This window comes from Myotis nattereri (assembly GCF_964212035.1).
Source record: "Myotis nattereri genome assembly, chromosome: 8".
Taxonomy (NCBI): Eukaryota; Metazoa; Chordata; class Mammalia; order Chiroptera; family Vespertilionidae; genus Myotis; species Myotis nattereri.
Genome location: NC_138083.1, coordinates 89,729,682 through 89,751,553, shown reverse-complemented (window position 1 = coordinate 89,751,553; position 21,872 = coordinate 89,729,682). Strand labels below are relative to the sequence as shown.

Here is a 21,872-nt window from a genome sequence, read left to right as displayed (position 1 = left end):
TTGCACTCCGGGACCCCTTGGTGGATGTTGGACTGCCGGTTTCAGCCTGATCCCCACAGGCCAGCCTGAGGGACCCCACCTGCCAGAGGGACCCCGCTTATTCCACAGACGCCCCTTCGAGGCCCAGCGCCGCCCCAGGCGTGGCCGGCCGGGGAAGGACCACAGGAGGTTGGCTCCAGGGTGTGTCCAGCACATCTCGCCCAGTCCCACCCCACCAGCCACCTTCTATTAGTAATTTACTTTCCATGGGCACCAATCCATGCACCGGGCCTCTAGTATAGTTATAAAATGTACTTTCTCTAATTCTATGTGAATTCCCTCAAGCCAAAAAATGCCACAAAGATAAGGATCCCCTACCTAATCATAATATATCCTAAATCACCGTAATGCCCAGTATGGATATGAAGCTTGCAAATTCTCAAAAGTGTTGGGGCTGCACAGGCAGGATTATCTAGAATCAATATCTATTTTGATCATTTCTCTCTACAGTTAATTACGTGAACTTTTACACTCCCTTTGACTCATGAATCTACCTACCAGGGTTGCAAAAGCAGACAAAATCAATGTGAATTTTTAAAATTGGTCAATTTAAGTCTTTGTGGTAAGTGCTTTAAAAACAGGCCCCTAGTTTCTTCTTTGGGAGAAACTGGTAAATTGACAAAGATTACAAAAAAGCCCTGCCTCCTGAGATGCCACGTCTTCTCTCCTGGGGCTGACTCTGCTGGCGCATCACCTGGGCAGCTCACTGGGCTTCAGTCGCCTCATCTAAAATGGTCAGTGCTGCCCGGCCAGCCTGGCTCAGTGGTTGAGCATCAACCTATGAGCCAGGAGGTAACGGTTCAATTCCCGGTCAGGGCACATGCCTGGGTTGTGGGCTTGATCCCCAGTAGGGGGCATCCAGAAGACAGCCGATGCGTCATCCTCTCTCATCATTGATATTTCTATCTCTCTCTCCCTCTCCCTTCCTCTCTGAAATCAATAAAAAAATATTTTTAAAAATAAAGTGGCCAATATTGCCCTAGATGTTCTCTGAAGCCCCTTCGACTCTAAATGCTCCACCCACAAAGCCCCAAACTGTAAGCTCCAATCAGACAAGGGAAGGGGGCTCCTTGCCATGGACAAACCAGGAAAGTGCAAGGCTCAGTTCATCAGTGACCCTCTCCATGTTAAGATAAGCTGCTTCTCCACGGTCACGACGTCCTCGAAACAAACGAATGCCGATGAGAAAACCGGAGATGCCGACCCAGCTTCTCGGCCCCATGCTACTCCCTCAGGAGGGCCGGATAGGCAGCTGCCTGCACCGCCTGCTACCGCCTTTCCCGTTTTTTACATAAACGTGGTCTTGCTCCAAGTGCACATGGGCAGAGAGTAAACAGAACGAGCACAGAAACAGGGTAAATAACACTTTCCCTTTCACCTTCAACCCAGAAAAGAGAAACGAATCCAGGTTCGCAGCCGCTCTCCTTCAATCCTCCTTAAGAGCCTGCCTCCTTCCTCTGACAGCAGTCCTATCATTAATCCGACGTGCTTAGGCTTGAACGTGTTGCCCTGGATGACACGCACTACGTGCTTTTATTACAGTTTGGCTCTGGAGTGGAATTTAAGAGCAAAAAAATAAGAGACAGTGAAAAACAAAGACAGGAAGAAGGGCCAACCAAAAATGTGGGGAAACGGTCAATAAAAGCCAAACTAACCTCAGCCACCCTACCTCAACCAAGATCTCAAGTTCCAATGAAATGATGGAGGAAAACACCGTCAAACAGATGACTGACATCAACTGCTTTACAACACGTTGGGTCGTGTCATCCTAGAGGCGCACATGAAGCTTGTATCAGTGATGTCAGTGCCTCACAGTGTTTGTTCTGCCTCCGACTGTAAACAGGAGGCAGCGTGGGGTAGCAGGACGAGCCGACGGCTAAGCCACGGCCAAGTCTGCTTCCCAGGCCTCAGGAGACAGCGCGGGCCTACGCAAGGACAGACCAGGTCAGAGCATACGTGCATGATGTGTGTCCTGGAAACAGAACTGTAAAAACCATATAGCTTTTACTTTTAATGAACACACCTTTCATATAAGGAAAATTGTTTGACATCTTGAAACCAAGTCAAATTTAAGTAGCAAGGAAAAGATCTGGGATAGAAAAAGATAGCCAAATTTCCCTAAAATCTTTCAAAATACCAAGTAATAAAACTATTGATTAAAAAAATGATCACTGATGGCAGCTGGGACAAAGGTGAAACACTGACCAAAAGAACGCACTTACTCTCCGTCGGATCGATGCGAGAAAAAACAGAGCAAGACATCAGCCGAAGCCTAGGAGTCTATTTTAAACCGCGTACAGCTAACTGAGTTACAGCCCTTAGGTTCATGGTCCTCACGGGCTTGGTCCCTAAAGATCCAAACGCACTGGGAAATGAAGCTGAGGTTAAGTAGAAAGTCCTGCTCGCAGGAAAAAAGGATTGTGTCCAATGCAGCGAGCCGCACCCAACCAGCAGGAAAATGGGTTAAACTGTCTGGTTTCCAAACATCATGAAACTAAGTGCACCCACACTCAAGCAGCCACATGCCTCCTTATGCTTAACATAAAATGTCCGATTGGCCAGCCAATGAGTTAGAGGGAATCCTTGTCTAGCATTTCTATTCCTACTCACAGGAAACTACATCTCAAAAACAAACAGGCAAACCTATGTAAAACTTTAGGCAATAAATTTTAAAAAATACATAAACTAAAAGAAAAAGAACCTTCCCTGGCTGTGCCCTTCAGTCTCAGCACAACCAGAAACGCACTAAAAACGGCTCTTGCTTAATCAAAGGCATGCTGTGTTCTCTCGTGTCGTTCATTTGCTACCTGTCTTTGTATTGTGAGACAGAAATTTAACTTATTCACCATTTCTGCTTTCCAGGGGAAGAAAAACTAGGACAGCTTACACACAAACACACACACACACACACACACACACAAACACACACACACACACACACAAACACACACACAAACACACACAAACACACATACACACACACAAACACACACAAACACACACACAAACACACACAGACACACACACATACACACATAGACACACACACACATACATACACACAAACACACACAGAGACACACACACAAACACACACAAACACACACAAACACACACAAACACACACAAACACACACAGAGAGAGACACACACAGACACACACACATACACACACAGACACACACATACATACACACATACATACACACACACAGACACACAGAGACACACACACACAAACACACACAAACACACACACAAACACACACAGAGACACACACATACACACACATACACACACATACACACACATACACACATACACACATACACACACATACACACACACACACAACCTTTAAAAATCAGCAGCTTACAGCAGCTTCTAGGCCTCCTACCCTGGGTTTGTGTGGAAAGAGATTCATGAACCTTCCTCACTCTCAAGAAAATGAAGGCCCGGCCAGTGTGGCTCAGTGATTGAGCAGCGACCGATGAACCAGGAGGTCACGCTTTTGACTCCGGATCAGGGAACATGCCCAGGTTGCGGGCTCGATCCCCAGTAGGGAGCATGTTCTCTCTCATCATTGATATTTCTGTCTCCCCCCCCCCCCCTTCCTCTCTGATACCAATAAAAATTAAAATTAAAAAAAAGAAAAGAAGAAGCACATTTGCTATTACTGTCTCCCCACCCCCTTCCACCTGCAGCTCTGTCCAGTGAGAAGGTGCCAGTCTACAGCGGTCTGCGCCCTGAAGGATTCACACACAGTCCCCTCTGATCCCGAAACCCATGCCCATAACCACTGGGACACACGGCCACAGGTCCCTTAACAAAAGTAATCACGGGGAGGGCTGACTTTGAGAGAGGCCGTGCTGGGTAGGCATCTGACATGCAGTTATCAATTTTATAAATGCAGGGCTGCAGCTAAGAAAGAGGGGCTGGAAATACCATTCGGGGAGACGCTCATAGAAAAGTGAAAGTGGCAACTATGGTGGCGAATTACCACAGGGAAAGTTATCTAGAAAGGAGAGGAGCAGGTGAAGCTCAGATGCGGAAGTGGGGACAGACCACAGACAGGAGGCGCGGAGACGAAAGGCCTCAAGACAAACCAGCCTGCGGGGGAAGGGCACACACCTGGGTTTTGGGTTCCATCCCTGGTTAGGGCTCGCGAGGGAGGAAGCAACTGATGGATCTATCTAGCTCAGTGATGGCGAACCTATGACACGCGTGTCAGAGGTGACACGCGAACTCATTTTTGTTGTTGTTGGTTTTTCTTTGTTAAATGGCATTTAAATATATAAAATAAATATCAAAAATATAAGTCTTTGTTTTACTATGGTTGCAAAGATCAAAACATTTCTATATGTAACACGGCACCAGAGTTAAGTTAGGGTTTTTCAAAATGCTGACACGCCGAGCTCAAAAGGTTCGCCATCACTGATCTAGCTCTATCTAGCTCTTCCTCTCTCTCCCTCTCTCTTTTCCTCTCTAGAATCCATGGAAACATGTTCTTGGGTGAGGATTTTTTTTTTTACTTTTCCAATAATCTTATTAAAGAAGTTCAGGGTAAAGACGTGTTTATTCAGCAAATACTTATTGAACGCCTCCCATTTGCCAAGCAGTTTTCCTCTATAAAAATCAAAACCCTGCCCTAACCGGTTTGGCTCAGTGGACAGAGCGTCGGCCTGTGGACTGAAGGGTCCCAGGTTCGATTCCAGTCAAGGGCATGTACCTTGGTTGCAGGCACATCCCCAGTGGGGAGTGTGCAGGAGGCAGCTGATCGATGTTTCTCTCTCATCGATGTTTCTAACTCTCTATCCCTCTCCCTTCCTCTCTGTGAAAAATCAATAAAATATATTTTTTTAAAAAAATCAAAACCCTAAAGAAGCATAAACCACCCAAAACATCGGAAGTACTTTGGCGCCAACCAGATCATCAGTTCAAGAGAGATTAAACAACTGGTCGTTCAAACAGCAGATTCTGACTCTACAAGTATGAAAGCACCACCCCAAGGCAGCCATCGGCCCTGTCATCTGCTAATTATCACCGTCATTTACCAAAAATAAAGGCATATCTTCTTCCAAGGACGAGGGGAGCCCGGAGAGTTAAGAGTTACAAACCCACACCCTGGACAGAAAAGGGCCCGAAGGAAATGAGGGAATCGGGGAAGGAAGAACGCAGACAATTCAATCGAGTTTCAGAATCGAATCAGTAGGGAAATTTACTTAATGAAATTACAGAGTAAAAGATCAAACTATAAATAAAACCCCCAGAAACATTATATGGTTATGGAAATGAATGGTTTCAGAGTGCATGAGGTGAATGTGAAATGAGTCTCGATCCACTTACGGATCCTATCACGAGAAAACATATAAGCGAGACTGATCTAAACTACATGCTCCACCATCGTCCCCAACTTCCTTGTGTTTTCACAATTAAAACGCCTCTCCCAATTCCAACTCACTGGTCCATGCAAAGGAAATGACGGCAGAACAAGCAGGAGAGAAAAGAAGCACGCGTGAGAAATGACTTCCAAAGATTTCCGAAGCTGGGGAGCATTTTCAAATCAATAAACAAGGCACCCAATGATTCTCTACCGTCGGTCTCTTGATTTAAATGAAAATAAAGTCCAGCTTCCCCTTCTCTGAGCCAAACTGGAAGCTGCACCATAATTAGAAGTCATAATTTCTGAGTGATTCACTAAATTATCAGGAAGGCAATATATATAACATGGTTTCAGTGAAGTCATAGTAACACTAATGAGCCTCAAATATTACAGGAGACGGTATTTCAATCAAGATATCATGTTAAACAAAATCCGTAGAACTACTTAACTGTAAAGACATTATTGAAAGCCTTTTATAGCCAAATACTGATTAAAGTTTGGAGCGTTTTTTGTTTTGTTTTTGAAGTATAATTGACATATACATCATATTAGTTTCAGGTGTACCTCGTGATTCGACATTTGTATACATTACAAAATGATCACCGTACATGTGTTACTACACAAAGTTATAATTTTATTTCTTGTAATTAAAAACTGAAGATTTTTTTTTAGCAAATTTCAGTTTTACAACACAGTATTACTGACTGCAGTCACCATGCTGTACATTACATCCCCATTTTATAACTGGAAGTTTGTATCTTGATCCCCTTCACCCATTTCACTTACCCCCCAAATCTCCTGCCTCTGGCATCCACCCATCTGTTCTCTGAGTCTATGAGATGGTTTTGTTTTCTTTTGTTTGTTTGGGTTTTTTATAGATTTCACATATAAATGAAATCATAAGGCATTTGTCTTTCTCTGCCTGACTTATTTCACTTAGCATAATAGCCTCAAGAGCCGCCCATATTGCCACAAATGGTAAAATGCCATTCTTTTCTATGGCTGCGTAGTATATATGTGCCACATCTTCTTTAGCTATTCATCTGTCGATGGGCATTTAGGTTGTTTTCATATCTTGGCTATTATACACAATGCTGCAATGAGCATAGGGTTCATATACGTATTTTATGAATTAGGTTTTCCTTTTCTTTGAATAAATACCCAAAAATAGAATTCCTGAATCATATGGAAGTTCTATTTTTAATTTTTTGAGGAAACTCCGTGCTGTCTTCCATAGTGGCTGCACCAGTCCGCATTCAGACCGACCGTGCACAAGGGTTCCTTTCTCCTCACACCCTCACCAACACCTGTCATCCCTTCTTTCTGACAACTGCCCTTCTGTCGGCTGTGAAGTGACATCTCGTTGTGGTTTGATTTACCTTCCCCTGATGATTAGCGACATGGACACCTCTTCATGTACTTGGTGGCCCTATGTGCCTTCTTTGCAAAAATGTGTTTAGATTCTCTGCCCATTTTTTAATCAAATTCTTTGTTTTGTGGTTATCAAGTTGTAGATGTTATTGATATATTTTAGATGTTAACCCCTTATGAGATACAGGATTTGCAAATACCTCCTCCCACTCAGTAGCTTGCCTTTTGGTTTTGTTGATGGATTACCTTTGCTTTGCAGAAGCTTTCCCGTTTGATGTAGTTCCACTTATTTTTGCTTTTGTTGCTCCTGCCTTTGAAATCAGTTCCATAAAAACATAGCTAAGGCCACTGTCAAGGAGCTTCCTGTCTATGTTTTCTTCTAGAACTTTCAAGGTTTCGGGTCTTACGTTCAAGTAACCCAGTTGGAGTTGATTTTTGTGTGTGGTATAAGATAGTGGTAAGAGAGTTTCATTCTTTGCACGTGACTGTCCAGTTTTCCCAACACCATGTATGAGAGACTACCCTTCCCCTGGTGTATATTCTTGCTTCCTTTGTCAGAAATTAACTGATCACATGCTTGGGTTTATTTCTGGGCTCTCCATTCCACTGATCTATGTGCCTGTTTTTGTGCCAATGCATGTTGCTTCAGTGACTATAGCTTTGTAAAGAGTTTCAAATCCAGGTGCGTGATGCCTATAGCTTTGCTCTTCTTTCTCAAGATTGCTTTGACTGTTTGGGGTCCAAACAAATTCCAGGATTGTTTTATTTCTATGGAAAATGCCGTTAGAATTTTGATAGGTATTTCACTGAATTTGTAGATTGCTTTGGGTAATGACATTTTTTTTAATTCTTCCTGAATACATACAAAGTATCTTTTTATTTGTGTCATCTTCAATTTCTTTCATCGATGTCTTATAGTTTTCAGTGTATAGAACTTTCACCTCCTTGGTTAAACTTAGTTCTAGGTATTTTATTCTTTTTGATGCAATTGTGAATGAGTTTTCTTAATTTCTCCTTGTGATGGTTAACCTATATAATAAAAGCTTAATATGCAAATTGTCCCCTCGACCAAGGGTTTGACTAGGGGCAGGGCCACCCGTGACCCCTCCCCACAGCTGGCCACAGCTGGCAGTGGCGGCAGGCGGCCGGGGGAAGGGAAGACCCGGCTGGCAGCCAGCAGACACCTACCCGTGCATGAATTTCATGCACTGGGCCTCTAGTTAGTGTATATAAATGCAACAGTTCTTGCATATTGATTTTGCACCCTGCAACTTTATACTGAATTTGTTTATGAATTCTAGCAGTTTTTTGGTAGAGTCTTTATGGTTTTCTGCATATGAAACCGTATCATCCACAAATGGTGACAATTTTACATTTTCCTTTCCCATTGGGATACTTTTCTTTCTTTCTTTCTTTCTTTCTTTCTTTCTTTCTTTCTTTCTCCTAATTGCTCTGGCTACGGCTTCCAATACTATGTTGAATAAAAGTAGAAAGAGTGGGCATCCTTGTCCTGGTCCTGGTGGGAGGATAGCCCTCAGCTTTTCAGTTTTGAGTGTGACGCCAGCCGTCAGCTGTCACAGATGCCTTTATTACGTTGAGGTTTGTCCAGTCTATACCACTTTGTTGAGAGGCTTTATCATAAATGGATGTTGAATTTTATCAAATGCCTGTCTTTCCTTCTCTTTCTTTACACGACTATCCTAATCGCGTGGGGTTGGGATGTGCAGCCAGCCATTCAGGGTTACTGACTCCCATTTGGGACTGCGGAGTAAAAAGGGTGGCAGAGCCTCAAGGGAAACTTTTCAAAGCACACATGGGCCTTCTTCAAATTCCAATGTAACCCCTACCATTCCACATTTAAGAATAACTAACTTAGGGAGTCACTGCTGCTTGCAGGAGCTAGTTTTAGGACTCAGGTGCATGAGGTGAGAAATGGATAGGTATCATTCATCTTTATGCTGAAGACACCCAAATCTCTCTCCCGAGCTCTAAGCCCTCATTTCCCTCTGCCCACCTACTGAAAGTTCTTCCGGGGGGCCCTGCAGGCAGCCCGCTTCGATCTCTGTAACGCCGAGACAGCCCCGCTACGGATGCGCCTTTCTTTATTCCCTGTTACCAACAGCCTGGTTATCTAGGCCGGAACGCCAGCACTGCCTTAAAGCTTCTCCCTGTCCTTCAATCCAACTACTCACAGCCTCTCCTCTCTGCCCTGACCCAACTATGACCTTGATCACATACTAATCCTCTACTGTCTGGGCCACTGAAATAACGTCCTCCCTGCCGCTGGCTCTGCCTTCCATACTCCACGATAGAAAAATTACTCTAAAACAGGACTGTTCCCTGTGGCTCAGCTGTCCCATGCACCTAAGGTTGCCGGTTCAATTCCCCATAAGGGCACATGCCAAATCAACCAAAGTTTCCTTCACTCTCTAAAAATCGATAAAAAGGTTTTTTAAATCCTATATAATAAAAGGCTAATATGCAAATCAACCAAAAAGTGGAACGACCGGTCGCTATGACATGCACTGACCACCAGGGGGCAGATGCTCAACGCAGGAGCTGCCCCCTGGTGGTCGGTGCGCTCCCACTGGGGAAGCACCACTCAGCCAGAAGCCCGGCTCACAGCTGGAGAGCGCAGCAGCTGTGGCAGGAGTTTCTCCTGCTTCCATGGCAGGCAGACATCCCCCAAGGGGTCCCGGGCTGCAAGAGGGTGCAGGCCAGCCTGAGGGACCCCCCCACCCAGTGCACGAATGTCATGCACCAGGCCTCAAGTAAATAAATAAAACAGAGGACTACATTATTCCCCTTTGTCAAAAGTCTGGTGTTTCCTGCAACACACAGGACACAAAATTTTAGCATGAGATGTACGGCTGGTGAGAAAGGCCCAGAGGAAAGAAATGACCAGCACTGTGACCTAAATCAAAAGAGCCCTTTATGGCGATTACCAGAGGAAAGGGGAGTGGCGGGAGGTAGAAGGTAAAGGGGAGATAGATGGTGATGGAAGGAGACTTGGGATGGTAAACACACAGTATGATACACAGATGATGTACTGCAGAATCGCATACCTGAAACCTGTATAATTTTATTAACCACTGTCACCCCAATAAATTCAATTTTAAAAAGAGCCCTGAAAGGTGCCATACAGATGAGAGCACTTGGTGAGGAAAACCCTAAAAGGCCCTCTGTAAACACGTCAGATGATAACCGATCAGACAGAACACAGCAGGCTCGCCCAGCCCGGGCCAGAGGCGGAAGATCTGCGGTAAGAAAGCTGCAGGGCAACCCGCTTCCTTCTGCGCCAAGAGAAACCCAGCCCAGCGGTCAGGGGCCTCTGTGCAAGGACCCAGCCACCCACCCTCTCCCACAGCGCATACAGGTGCACACACACCCTGCACCTGACCACCCATCGCCAGCTCCACCAGTCCCGACAGGCACCACCCCCCGGAGGCCCAAATAACAAAGCACTTGGACAGTGATTCCTTCCAAGGGCCCATGGGTCTTCAGACCCAGCCAGATTCCACCTTTACTCCAAGAACAGCCCTGGCTGGTGTTGCTCAGTAGATAGAGCATCGGCCTGTGGACCAGGTCCCGGGTTCGATTCCGGTCAAGGGCACATGCCCGGGTCGTGGGCTTGATCCCCAGTGGGGGGGTGTGCAGGAGGAAGCTGATCAGTGATTCTCACCATTGATGTTTTCCTCTCTCTCCGTCTCCCTTCCTCTCTGAAAGCAATAAAAAGATATTTAAAAAATAATAATAAAGAATAAAGCAGCCTGTCAGCTATCGAGGACTCGGGTGAGTCAAAGGAGCAGTGAAACCCACCTCCAGGGGAGCTCACACGCTTCCCCACGCCTCCCCCCACGCCTCCCCCCGCTAATTACAGGCACATGGACGCCTTTCTTAATCACAGGCAGCCTTCTGAGAGCCGTGCGGGCCAACACCCGTTTTCCTCCGCCGGGAACTTCAGGGGCCTCGTGAGCCAGAACACCAGGCTGGGCAGGAGGGCCCGCGCCCCTCCCAGGCTGGCCCCCTACACCCCACACCGTGAGGAGCAGCCACATGGAAAGGCTCCGATTTTCTGGAAGCCCGAGCTGCTCCCTCTGACTAGAATTCCCTATTCGGTCCAGACACATCCTCTCTATCCGCAAGGACCCACTCCCAACACCGCCTCCTCTGGAAATCTGTAAGCAGCCCTCACTGCCCTCCCTCATGTCCCCCCCCTCCTGCCCCCGCACCCCTGCATGCTTTAAGGGCTTTAAGGACTTGCTGCAGCTCTTTCACAGCCAGCCCATCGTCCCGGCGGCAGGAACTGTGTCTCAGTCACCTCTCCATCCCCCAGCCCACACAACGCCCAGCCAACCTGAGTTCCCTGACCGAGTTCGCTGGATGAACTGCCCTCAGCTCACCTGCTCAACCTGAGTTCCCTGACCGCGATCGCTGGATGAACTGCCCTCAGCTCACCTGCTCCTCTCACGCCGTGGCAGGGGAACGGCTGCGTGGGGCTGGAGGTGACACTGGAGCCGCTTCCAGACTAACCGGAATCCCCTTCTCAGCCCAGCAGCCAGCTTCCTTGCGGGGAAACTGCACTCGCCTTCTTGCGACCGTGCACGAGGCAGAAACAGCAAGAGAGGCAGCTGGGGGCTCCTCCTGGACGGGGCGGGCTAGGGCAGCCTGTCCAGGGCCTTCTGGGGAGCGTGGGGGCGGGGAGGGGTAGCTGCAGACCCGTTTTCCTGAGCACTAACGTTCACACCATAAAAACTACCTAGTCTCCTGCGTGGATTAGAATATCAAGAAAAATGTTTCCAATTATTCTTGAAAGAATGAGCTTTGAGTCTGGTGCGGCTCATTGCAGACGAAGGCCCACACAGCCCAGCAACTGTTGAGCAACATGGGGGACATCAGAAACTAAACAGACAGGCGTCTACCACTGCACCGCACTGTCTGCGTAAAGAGGGAGGAGGGAAGAACACAGGTGAAGGAGACAAAGAAAGCGGAAGTAAAGGGAGACGAAGCCTGGGGAAGGCCCCTGACGAAGTAGGTCTGTGGGTGGAAAAGGCAGGAAGTATATACTTGATGTCTACTAAGCAGGCTGACGGACACAAGATTAATACAAACTTTTTAACAGGGGAGTCGAAGCATTCATTTAAATTAATAAAAGGGGCTCTCTTCTACAACATATATTTTAGTGATAATAAAATTTTGCCTCAAAATGTAATCCAGGCTAAAATAGAAATTATTTCAGAAAGATTCTAGGTGTCTATAATGAACTAGCTATAAGGACCTAATTAGTTCTGGGTCCGTCTCATTAATAAGAAATCTATGAAGAAATGGAAAGTGTGCAGAAAGCATTTCTGCAGCACACCAAAGCACCAGGGACATTTTGAAAATCAAATTATGCAACTGACTGATGGACTGGGAGCTGAACTAGCTACATCTTTCATGGAGCATTATTTTTACTTGAAAAAACAACTGGCAAACAATGGCTGTTTAAACGTCTGTATTTGACCTGCGTTTTCCCAAAAATGAACAAAGTGAGCCTGACACCTCAAGAAAAACTGACAGTGTTTGTAGCCAATGATAAAATTCAAGCTTTCAAGCAAAAACGTGAACACTGGAAAACTGTTCCCAATACTTAAAAGATAAATAAGGAGGCTTTTTTTTCTTCTACTAAGTAATAGCTTCCGTTCAACGGAGAGAACTTTACCAGCATACGTTTTGTCTTCCATTCTTGCTAGGTTTAATCAAGTTTTTAAAGCCATAAATTATAAGACCCATCAAAACAGTACAGTGTTTGAACCTAAGAAAATGGCCAAAATTTTTATGACCTGCAAGTATTTGTTCTATGGCAAACATTAAGCATAAATTTTTTAAAAATGTATTCATATTTCGCATCAATTGAATTTTAAGAATCTATAGATAATATACTAATGCACTAACCAAAAAAAAATGGATGACTATCAGTTAAGAGCTGAAACTCTCATTTCCTTTGGCTAGCTTTTTGAGTAACATACCTTTAACGTGTTATGTTGTTCAAAAAAGAAAATAAGAAACTGTTATCTAAGTATAAAAAAAACTTGTCCTCCAACATATCTCAGTTAAATGTCTAATAAAATAACATCCCCCAAAGACGTCCAATCCTTAAAGAGCTACCTGAGAAAATAAAAAATGCTGTAGAATGAGGAGTTCATTTAAGTCTTCCAAAATGGCAGAGGATTTTAAGAAAAGCCTGCTATTTTGGTTAACTACTCTCAATCCACTGAGCGCCCACTGTCGTTTCTACTACAGCTGCAAGGAGTATCTGAATTAGCCTAAAGGAAAACGCTGCATTAAAGAGAAATAACATGTTAAACTATTCATATTTCTTCAAGCTTTGGCCTCAAACTTCTATTTCGGGATACATCCAGGTTTCCAAGATTTATGTCTTCTCAAGCATCATCTGAGCTTATGTATCTTCACCGAACCCAACATTTAACCAAGAAAAGTCAAGGTGTACACCTGAACTAATATCTATACCATACTTTCTACTTTAGTAAAAAATAATAAGATACAAAAAAGTAATTCAGTGCTTTTTTTACTTTCAATACTGTTTTACTTTGAGAAGTATTGAAATAAACTAGAATGCCAACCCCCTTGTTCAAGAGTCAATGAAGTATTTCATTGTAAACAAGAGGAAAACCCTCAGTGAGGTCTGCTTCTTCCATCCCCACCGCCCACCTCACAATGCACCACAGTAGCCTACAACCACCTGAGACAAGGCCCGGGGAATAATCCCACCTCAGAAGCCTGCAGGTTCTCACTGTGCGAGCCCACACATTTCCAGCCAAGTCAAAGGGAGCAGTGACACTGGCTTAGAAGACGAGAGTCTCACAAGAAATGACAGGAGACGCCACGCGGGTCCTAAGGAAGCTCACATTAAACACCTAACAACCAGGGAGAACTCAGAACAGCTGTGGAAATACAGGGCGTCTTCATGTCCACCTGAGGTTGCTATTTCTCATTCATGCGAACGCCACACTGGCCCCTTCCCAACCAAAGGGGGCTGAGGAATTGGATATGTATTTCATACAGAAGCCAATTCAGGCCCTGGCCGGCTTGGCTCAGTGGATAGAGCGTCAGCCTGAGGACTGAAGGGTCCCAGGTTCGATTGGGACCAAGGGCACATGCCTGGGTTGCGGGCTCCATCCCTAGTAGGGGGTGTGCAGGAGGCAGCCTATCTATGATTCTCTCCCATCATTGGTGTTTCTCTCTCTCTCTCCCTCTCCCTTCCTCTCTGAAATCAATAAAGAAATATATATATTTTTTTAAATAAGCCAATTCAGGCAGATTATACCAAAGTGCATTTTGGCCCCAAGGCCAGAAAGTGGTAAATAGGTTAACACGTTAAACTACAAACTACCTTACCTAATTGCGGTGTTCTGAGTTTTATTTCGTCTCGGAAGTCATCCCAGCAGGTCGGAGAGGCTACACCTCTCCCTGCAAAGCGGACCCACGCGGACTCAATCACGCGCGGGTGCTTTACTGGGCAGCGCACCGGCCGCCCGCGCTCTGGCCCACACACCCCGCTCTCCCCGGCGACCTGGGCCGGAGGATGCGGACACGGGGCTCAAGCCCACGTCCTGCCCTCGGCCTCTCCACCGATCCTACAGCAGATGTTCCCTCTGCGGGTGTCTGAGTACAACTACGAGGAAGCCCTGAGTCTAAAGTTAAAGGCTTGGGGTGAAAGGGGTGACGTTGTCATGGATACTCAGGAAGGGTCCAGGGCGCCCCGGGCCACGGCGCCTAATGGCGCTCGGTCCCCCGGGATGCGCTCTTAGCTCCTTTAAACGTGCCCTCACCAAACGCACCCCCCAAAGCCAGGCCGGGGCTGTGTCAGGGACACCCCTGAAACCACAGGTCACACGAAACGCTGCCTGCGGAGGCCCTGACGACCCCGCGCCCACATCCCCGGGCGACACCCGCGCCTCCCCCCGCGGCCGCGGGCAGCCAGGTGCGCCGCGCTCACCGAGGCCCGGAGCCACGTAGACGAAGTAGAGGCCGGACGAGGACAGCGAGAAGAAGAAGAGGAAGGCGAGGAGGGAGCGGTTGGAGACCCGCATCGCCCGCCGCAGCACCGACATCTTCCTCCTCGCGGCCGGCGGCCCGGGCTGCGCTCCGCGGGCCCTAAACTTCCATGGGTGCGCGGCCCCCGAGCCCTGCGGGAAGGAGGGATGGCGGGCGCGCGGATGAATGGGAGCCGGGGAGCCGGGGAGGGAGCGCGGGGTGGGGGTGGGGGTGGGGCCGGGAGAGGGTTGGGGGGAGAGGGGACGCGAGGACTCGGAGGCCAAGGTCGCAGGGTTGACCCGCCGGCACCGGCGGCGGGAGGGAAGGAGGAGCCGGCGCCGCGGTGACCCCGCGGGGGGACCGCCAACTGCGGCCGGCCGGTCCCCGGCGGCTCCGGCTGCGCTCAGGGTCCGGCGCCCGCGCTCCGCAGGCCTGGGCCGCCGCCGGCACCTCGTCCTCCTCCTCCTCCTGCTCCTCCGCCTCCGGCCGCGGGTCCGGCCCTGCGCGGGGCTAACGGGGGCGCGGGGGTCGGGGCGCGGGGGCCGGCGGGGGCCCGGGGGGCCGAGGGGCGGCGAGCTCGCGGGCGCGCAGCCTCCTGCTCATGCCGCTCCGGGCGCCGGTTCCCCGCGGCGGCCGCGGACTCGGATCCCGGGCGGAGGCGGCGTCCCGGCCGCAGACCAGCGCGCTCCGGCTCCGGCTCCGGCCACCGCCCGCTGCCCGCCCGGCCGCAGCAGCATCCCCGCCGCCCGCCGCGCGGCTCCCGGCACCGCCCCCGCGCGGCCCGGACCCGGCGGACAGCGGCCGGCGAGCGCGGAGGGCGGAGCCGCGGCGCCCGGAGGGGAGGGGAGGGGAGGGGAGGGGGGGGCGGGCGCCGGGGGAGCGGGTCCGGGTCGCGGGGGGCGGCTCTGCGGGCGGGGGAGCGGCGGGGGAAACGGGGCGGGCGGGCCCTGAACCCTGGGGGGCTCCGCGCCTCCGCTGGAAACTGCAGGCGGCGCTGCGCCCGCGCCCGAGAAAACCTGGGGGTCCCCGCCCGCCACCCTCCCGCTCCCGCAACCCCGCGCCTGCAGATTGGCCGGCTCGCGGGGAAACGGCCCCCGCCCCCGGCGCCGGGACCCCCCCCCCCGCCCCCCGCCCCCTGCGTCTCCGCCGCCCCCGCTCGCGGGGACCCCAGCGCTCGCCGGCTGCCGGGGGCCGGGGGGCGTCGCGAGCCTCGGACACTGTCCACCGGGGAGCCAGTCATGGATGCTGTCCCTGAGGGAGAGGGGTGTCCGCGGGGGCGACTTCCATGGGGTGATTCCCCCCGAAATACACGCCGGGGAGACGGTGTTTTCCCATCCAGGCCAATGACACCGCCCTCCCGCGCGGAAGGGGACGCGGTGGGGACGCGATGCGGGTCTGCGTGTGGCCCTGATCGGAGGACTTGCTTCCCTTCTGACGGCGGCCCTGGTGAGGGTGGTCCTCCCGCGGCGACTGCGGGTCCCTCCGGGGCGGGAAGGACCCCCTCCCGCGAGCCCCTCTTCACCCCCGCCCCCCGCCCCGGCCTGGGGCGCAGCGGCACCACCGGCTTCATTGGGCCAATTGTCTCATTCACCTGCGGGCCGAACCTGCCCTTTGTGCAAAAGCCGCTGCCCCTCACCCCCACCCCTCCCAGGCGTGTGTGTGTGTGTGTGTGTGTGTGTGTGTGTGTGTGTGTGCAGGGGTCACGTTTTCAGCTGATGGCGGAGGTGGCCCTCCTGCCGTTATCTGCTCTGTGTGTCCAGGCCGTGGCATTGCAGCAAATTGGGTTTGCTTCCAACCGAATGAGACGAGGTTGGCTTTTTTAAAGGAAAGTTTAAGATAACACTAAAAGGGAAATATGAACATCTTAGAAACTGATGGATAATCTTATTTAAAAAGCGGAAGTCTATGTACTGATGTGCCTGGGCCCTGGGTGTGCCTGCCAAGGCCACCCCGGTGCTTGGTGAGAGTGGTGGGTTGTCCCCGGCGTGAAGCCGGCACCAGAAAGCCAGGGCGGTGGGTGCACAGGGCAGCGCTGTCACCAGCCACAGGCCGCCTGGGCCTGCACCCTAGTCACCCTCTGTCCATTGAACACGAAAGTGACTTACGCGCCCTGTGCTCCTCTCCTCCTCGGCTAAAGGAGAGATAGTAGCACCTAATGGGGTTGTCGTGGGGGTTAAATTAAAGGGTTAGTGCCTCTAACGAGCTTAGAAGGGCCTGGTACCCGCAAACACCATTTCAATACTTGTTCATTGTTTCAATCTCTTCTTTAGATCCCTCTCTGCCAACAGTAACCAGTGATGCTGGGCTCTTCCTGTTTAAAACCCTTCTCTGCTGCCCCACCCAGGGCGCCTCCGTCTCCAGCAGCCAGAAGGATGCTTGGGGGTCTCCGCTCACTTGTAAACAAAGGGAGATGAAGCTCGCAGAGCCCAAGAAAGGCCACCCAAACCTTTTCAAGGGCGTCATCCGGCGCTTTCTCAGGAGCCAGGTAAGGCCCACAACCTTGACCTTGCGGAAATCCGCTAAGTGTAATTTTATGACATAAAAAAGACAATTTTTCTTACTTAATAGTACGACATACCTAGTAGTAAGTCACAAGCAAATTTCACTTAACTGCTTTGTTCTACATTTATTACCAGCAAGTATTCCTTTTGTTATTTCTTGCTCACTGGAGACCCCATGCTCTTCAATGTTTGGACATTAAACTGAATGAGTTAAGTTATAACGAATGGTTTTCTACTTGTAATAATCTGAAGCATATTACTGAGATTTCAATTTCAACCAAAAAAATGTACTTTTTTTTAATGTTTAATGAGATGGGTGACATTTCCCTTGGTCCATGCTAACTGAATGAGAATAAACACTACCCTGTAAGCGGTTCAGTTTTGCTCCCAACCTTGTTAAAATATAAAAAAAAAACCATACTTTTGTTTCCCTGTGAACTTGGAAAGAAAATAGCACCTAGAACCTCACTTTTCCAGTAGCTGTGGGTTCAGACCTCCAGATTACAATCACCGATTAAATATAGTAATTTCTATATTTAAGTACATGTCTCAGCATCTGAGATTCAATTAAAGAAAATTGTTAGGTTGATGGATTATGCGTGGACCGTTATAGAACTGGAATGTAGTTTGTATAAAAGTTAGACGTTGGTCTGATTCAACATTGTTGTGGCACAGAAACTCCTCCCAAATAAAGCCCACACTGAGAAGAGTAATAGGCTGCGTCGGCTTTACCCATTCTTTCCCCCGGCTGAATGCTGGGTCTCCTCAGCCGCCTGCCAGTTTTGCCTTCACGGGAGTCCGAGCTGCCAGCGCCGGCCCCTGACAGGCCCTTAGGCGACCTGGACAGCGAAACCTGCCCGTGGCAGATGGACGGGGAATCTGTTCAGAAAACGGTGAGGCTGGAGTGCAGGGGGACAGAGGATGGGAAGCAAAGACAGGAGATTGAAAGAGTGGTCATCTCACAAACAAAGCAGTCGTGCCTGGTGCCCTGCAGGGAAAAGGATGCTGTTGAAACCCCCCCTCTCCCCACCCCACCCCGTCGCCCGGAGTAGACAGAGGAGGCTGCCCAGGCCCCGCCGCCTGTCGGAAGGCTGAGGGCAATCGGTGGCCGGCGCACGGGTAACCCAGAGGCGCAGGGCCCCTCGGGCGTGCTGCACGCCAGCTGGACAGCTCAGCCCTGGGGAGAAAGTCCACAAACCTAGTGCCACACGGACAAAGCAATGCGCACGTCCCCAGCGCCGCCTGGCACTCTAAGGGGCTTCGTCCTGTGAGTGTGAGAGGTGGCTCTCGCACTCTGTAAGCAGGAAACACAGCTCTTGCTGCCTGGCACAGTTCAGGTCCGGGAGGGCGTTTGTAGCCAGCGGCCATTATTCCTGAGTGATAGTTGATTAGGTTCTGGGCCTTATGCAAGGATTCCTAGGATATCTTATTTAAATAAAAACTTTGCTGTTTTTGCTTCAAGGTAAAAACTGCTTAACCTAAAATCCCACTTTACCAGATAATATGCATAAGGGTACAAAGGAGCAGAAGTACATTTACCCCTTCACATGTTACAGACCAGTCATCCCCGGACCCCGTGTCTTTCAACTGTCACTAAGAGAATCATCTTGTCAATATGGACTTCGTAGGTTAATGAACAGACATTTAATTTTAAACCTTTTTCATTGAGTTCCTGACCCTGGCTTGGAAAATACCCGTATCTCCCGGGAGCCTTTTATCGCAGGGCAATTCTTAAGAACCATGCTGTATAGCGGAGAGGGACTGTTAATAACATGTCACATAAGTCTCATTGAAATAGGATAGGGGTGACTTTTTTCCTGTCTTTAAGAAAAAACTTCCTGGTAAGCCTTTCATCACTACCAAAGAGAAAAGGGGCTAAAATAATAAAAGCATGAGCCCTGTAGCAGGAAGACAGTCAAGGCTGGCAGAATGCAGTTTTGTGTGTGTGTGTGTGTGTGTGTGTGGTGTGTGTTTTAATATATTTTTTTATTGATTTCAGTGAGGAACGGAGAGGAAGAGAGAGTTAGAAACATCAATGATGAGAGGGAATCATTGATTGGCTGCCTCCTGCACGCCCCCCACCCCTCACTGGGGATTGAGCCCACAACCTGGGCATGTGCCCTTGATTGGAATCAAACCCCGGACCCTTCAGTCCGCAGGCTGACGCTCTATCCACTGAGCCGAACCAGCTAGGGCAGCAATTACTATTTTTAAAAATGACTCTGTAGTTCCATTTGGGCATGCGTGCAAAGACGTAAACTCAAGGGTATATGTTTGCAGCAAAGTCATAAACACAGGAAGCTGGGAACAACCGAACTGTCAGCATTAAGGGCCTCGGTAAATAATGACATAATGACATCAGTGCGTTGACAATCAGGCTGGAGGGCCTAGCAGCAATGCAGAGAGAAAAGGGGGAAAGAACCCTAAGACTCTGCTAAGAATAATGGGGAGACCCAGGAACAGCTGGGTGTAAAGTGGGGTGAAGGGAAGGATCCCAGGAAGGATCCAAGGCGCCTGGAAAAGTAGCTGAGACCTGAGGAGGGAAAAGACATGGACAACTCAGAATTCTAAGAAGGGAACCCGCACGCTCAGTGTGGGTCACCCTCGCCTCCGGGAGAAGCAGCCCCTTCCCGGCCTGTGTTCAGGGACGCAGTCAGCGTAGGTGGGAGGGTTAAGGAATGGCGCCTCGGTGTCCTGTGTGGACTGTTTTAGGACTGGAATAAAGACAAGTCACAGTTGCACATCTCCTCCTGAACCAGACAATTAGGACAGGATCTGACTTGGCAAAAGAGAAGCGCCTAGAGCAGTGGTTCTCAACCTTCTGGCCCCTTAAATACAGTTCCTCATGTGGTGACCCAACCATAGAATTATTTTCGTGGCTGCTTCATAACTGTCATGTTGCTACTGTGATGAATCGTCATGTAAGTATCTGATATGCAGGATGGTCTTAGGCGACCCCTGTGAAAGGGTCGTTCGACCGCCAAAGGGGTCGCGACCCACAGGTTGAGAACCACGGGCCTAGAGCGTCCTCATGGATGGGGAGAAAGGCTGGTTTTTCTCCACGATTGAGGTCGGGGACTGAGCCGTGTGAAGAGAAGAGGGAGCCTTTAAGCTGGAGCTTGGGCTGCCTGGGAGCTGCGATGGAGGCAGAGGCGCGCCCAGGAAGCGAGCCCAGCCCAGGTCTGGCTCAGCTTTCCCACCGATGCGGGAGGATTCATGAGAGGCACATGCAAAGCACCGAGCTCCGCTCCTTTGCATCCGCTCGTTTGCATGTAAGCAGGTGAAGGGGGTTAAATATTATTCTGGGAGTTGATAGCCAGTTCTTTATGATTCAGAAGAGGCTAACTGACTTTTTTTTTAAATATACTTTATTGATTTTTTTACAGAGAGGAAGGGAGAGGGATAGAGAGTTAGAAACATCGATGAGACAGAAACATCGATCAGCTGCCTCCTGCACACTCCCCACCGGGCATGTGCCCGCAACCAAAGTGCATGCCCTCGACCGGAATCGAACCTGGGACCCTTGAGTCCGCAGGCCGACGCTCCATCCACTGAGCCACACCGGTCAGGGCCAGGCCCAGGATTTTAATGCTCCTTTGTTATCTCTGTTTTCAGCAGAAAACATCAATGACAACAAAAACTGAAAATGGAAAACCAGTCCTACAAGTTTTGCAGTAAACGGTACGTCAGAATATCAAGTACAAATAATAATACTTTTATGATGCATTAGTAACCCGAAGGACCCATAGGGCTTGGAGACGTATGGGAATGATAGAACTGGGTAAGCAAAACCAAGATTCTTTTAGAAAAATGATCTTTTTGCATCAAAAAAAGGCCTGCAACCTGGGAATGCCCCTGCGTGCTTCCTCGCGGCTGATGCTGCCACGTGGACTTGTGCCAGCTGTGGGGGCAGAGGTCGTCCAGCCGGGGAGGTGAGTGGGGTGCAGCCCGCCAGTGCTCACCTCTGCCCTCGAAGCTGCCCTGGTGTGGGGCAATTCAGAGGAGAACCCCAACTGCCTTGGAGATGCGATGCCTCTTTTTTTTAAAAAAAAAATATATTTTTATTGATCTCAGAGAGGAAGGGGGATGGAGAGAGATAGAAACATCAATGATGAGAGAGAATCACTGATCTGCTGCACACCCCACACTGGGATCGAGCCCTCAACCGAGGCATATGCCCTGACCAGGAATCGAATGTGACCTCCTGGTTCATAGATCGACACGCAACCACTGAGCCACACCAGCTGGCCGCAGTGCCTCTTTTTTACACAAAGCATCCACCCAGTCCCAAAGTGGTATCTTAAAAATTCTTTTTTTTTTAATTAAATCTTTATTGTTCAGATTATTACATTTGTTCCTCTTTTTTCCCCCCATAACTCCCCTCCTCCCAGTTCCCGCCCCATCCTCCGCCCTCACTCCCCAACCCCTCTTCCATAGGTGCACGATTTTTGTCCAGTCTCCGCATCTCCCACACCCCTTTTCCCCCCAAGAATAGTCAGTCCATTCCCTTTCTATGTCCCTGATTCTATTATGATCACCA

General features: G+C 49.4%; 1 protein-coding gene and 1 long non-coding RNA gene across 2 annotated transcripts in view; one reads left to right on the top strand and one right to left on the bottom strand.

Annotated features, from left to right (window-relative positions):
* Positions 1-14,935, bottom strand: part of B4GALT6 (beta-1,4-galactosyltransferase 6) — a 55,539-nt gene extending 40,604 nt beyond the window's left edge. Inside the window, exon 1 of the mRNA XM_081097595.1 lies at positions 14,794-14,935. Coding sequence (XP_080953721.1) covers positions 14,794-14,908 — 115 coding nt within the window. The 5' untranslated portion in view covers positions 14,909-14,935. The remainder of the gene's footprint in view (positions 1-14,793) is intronic.
* LOC308523555 lies at positions 14,564-21,644 on the top strand. The gene is made up of 3 exons (XR_013996358.1): positions 14,564-14,965; positions 17,102-17,316; positions 20,948-21,644. It is a non-coding gene; the product is annotated as an uncharacterized lncRNA (long non-coding RNA).
* The last annotated feature ends 228 nt before the right edge of the window (positions 21,645-21,872 follow it).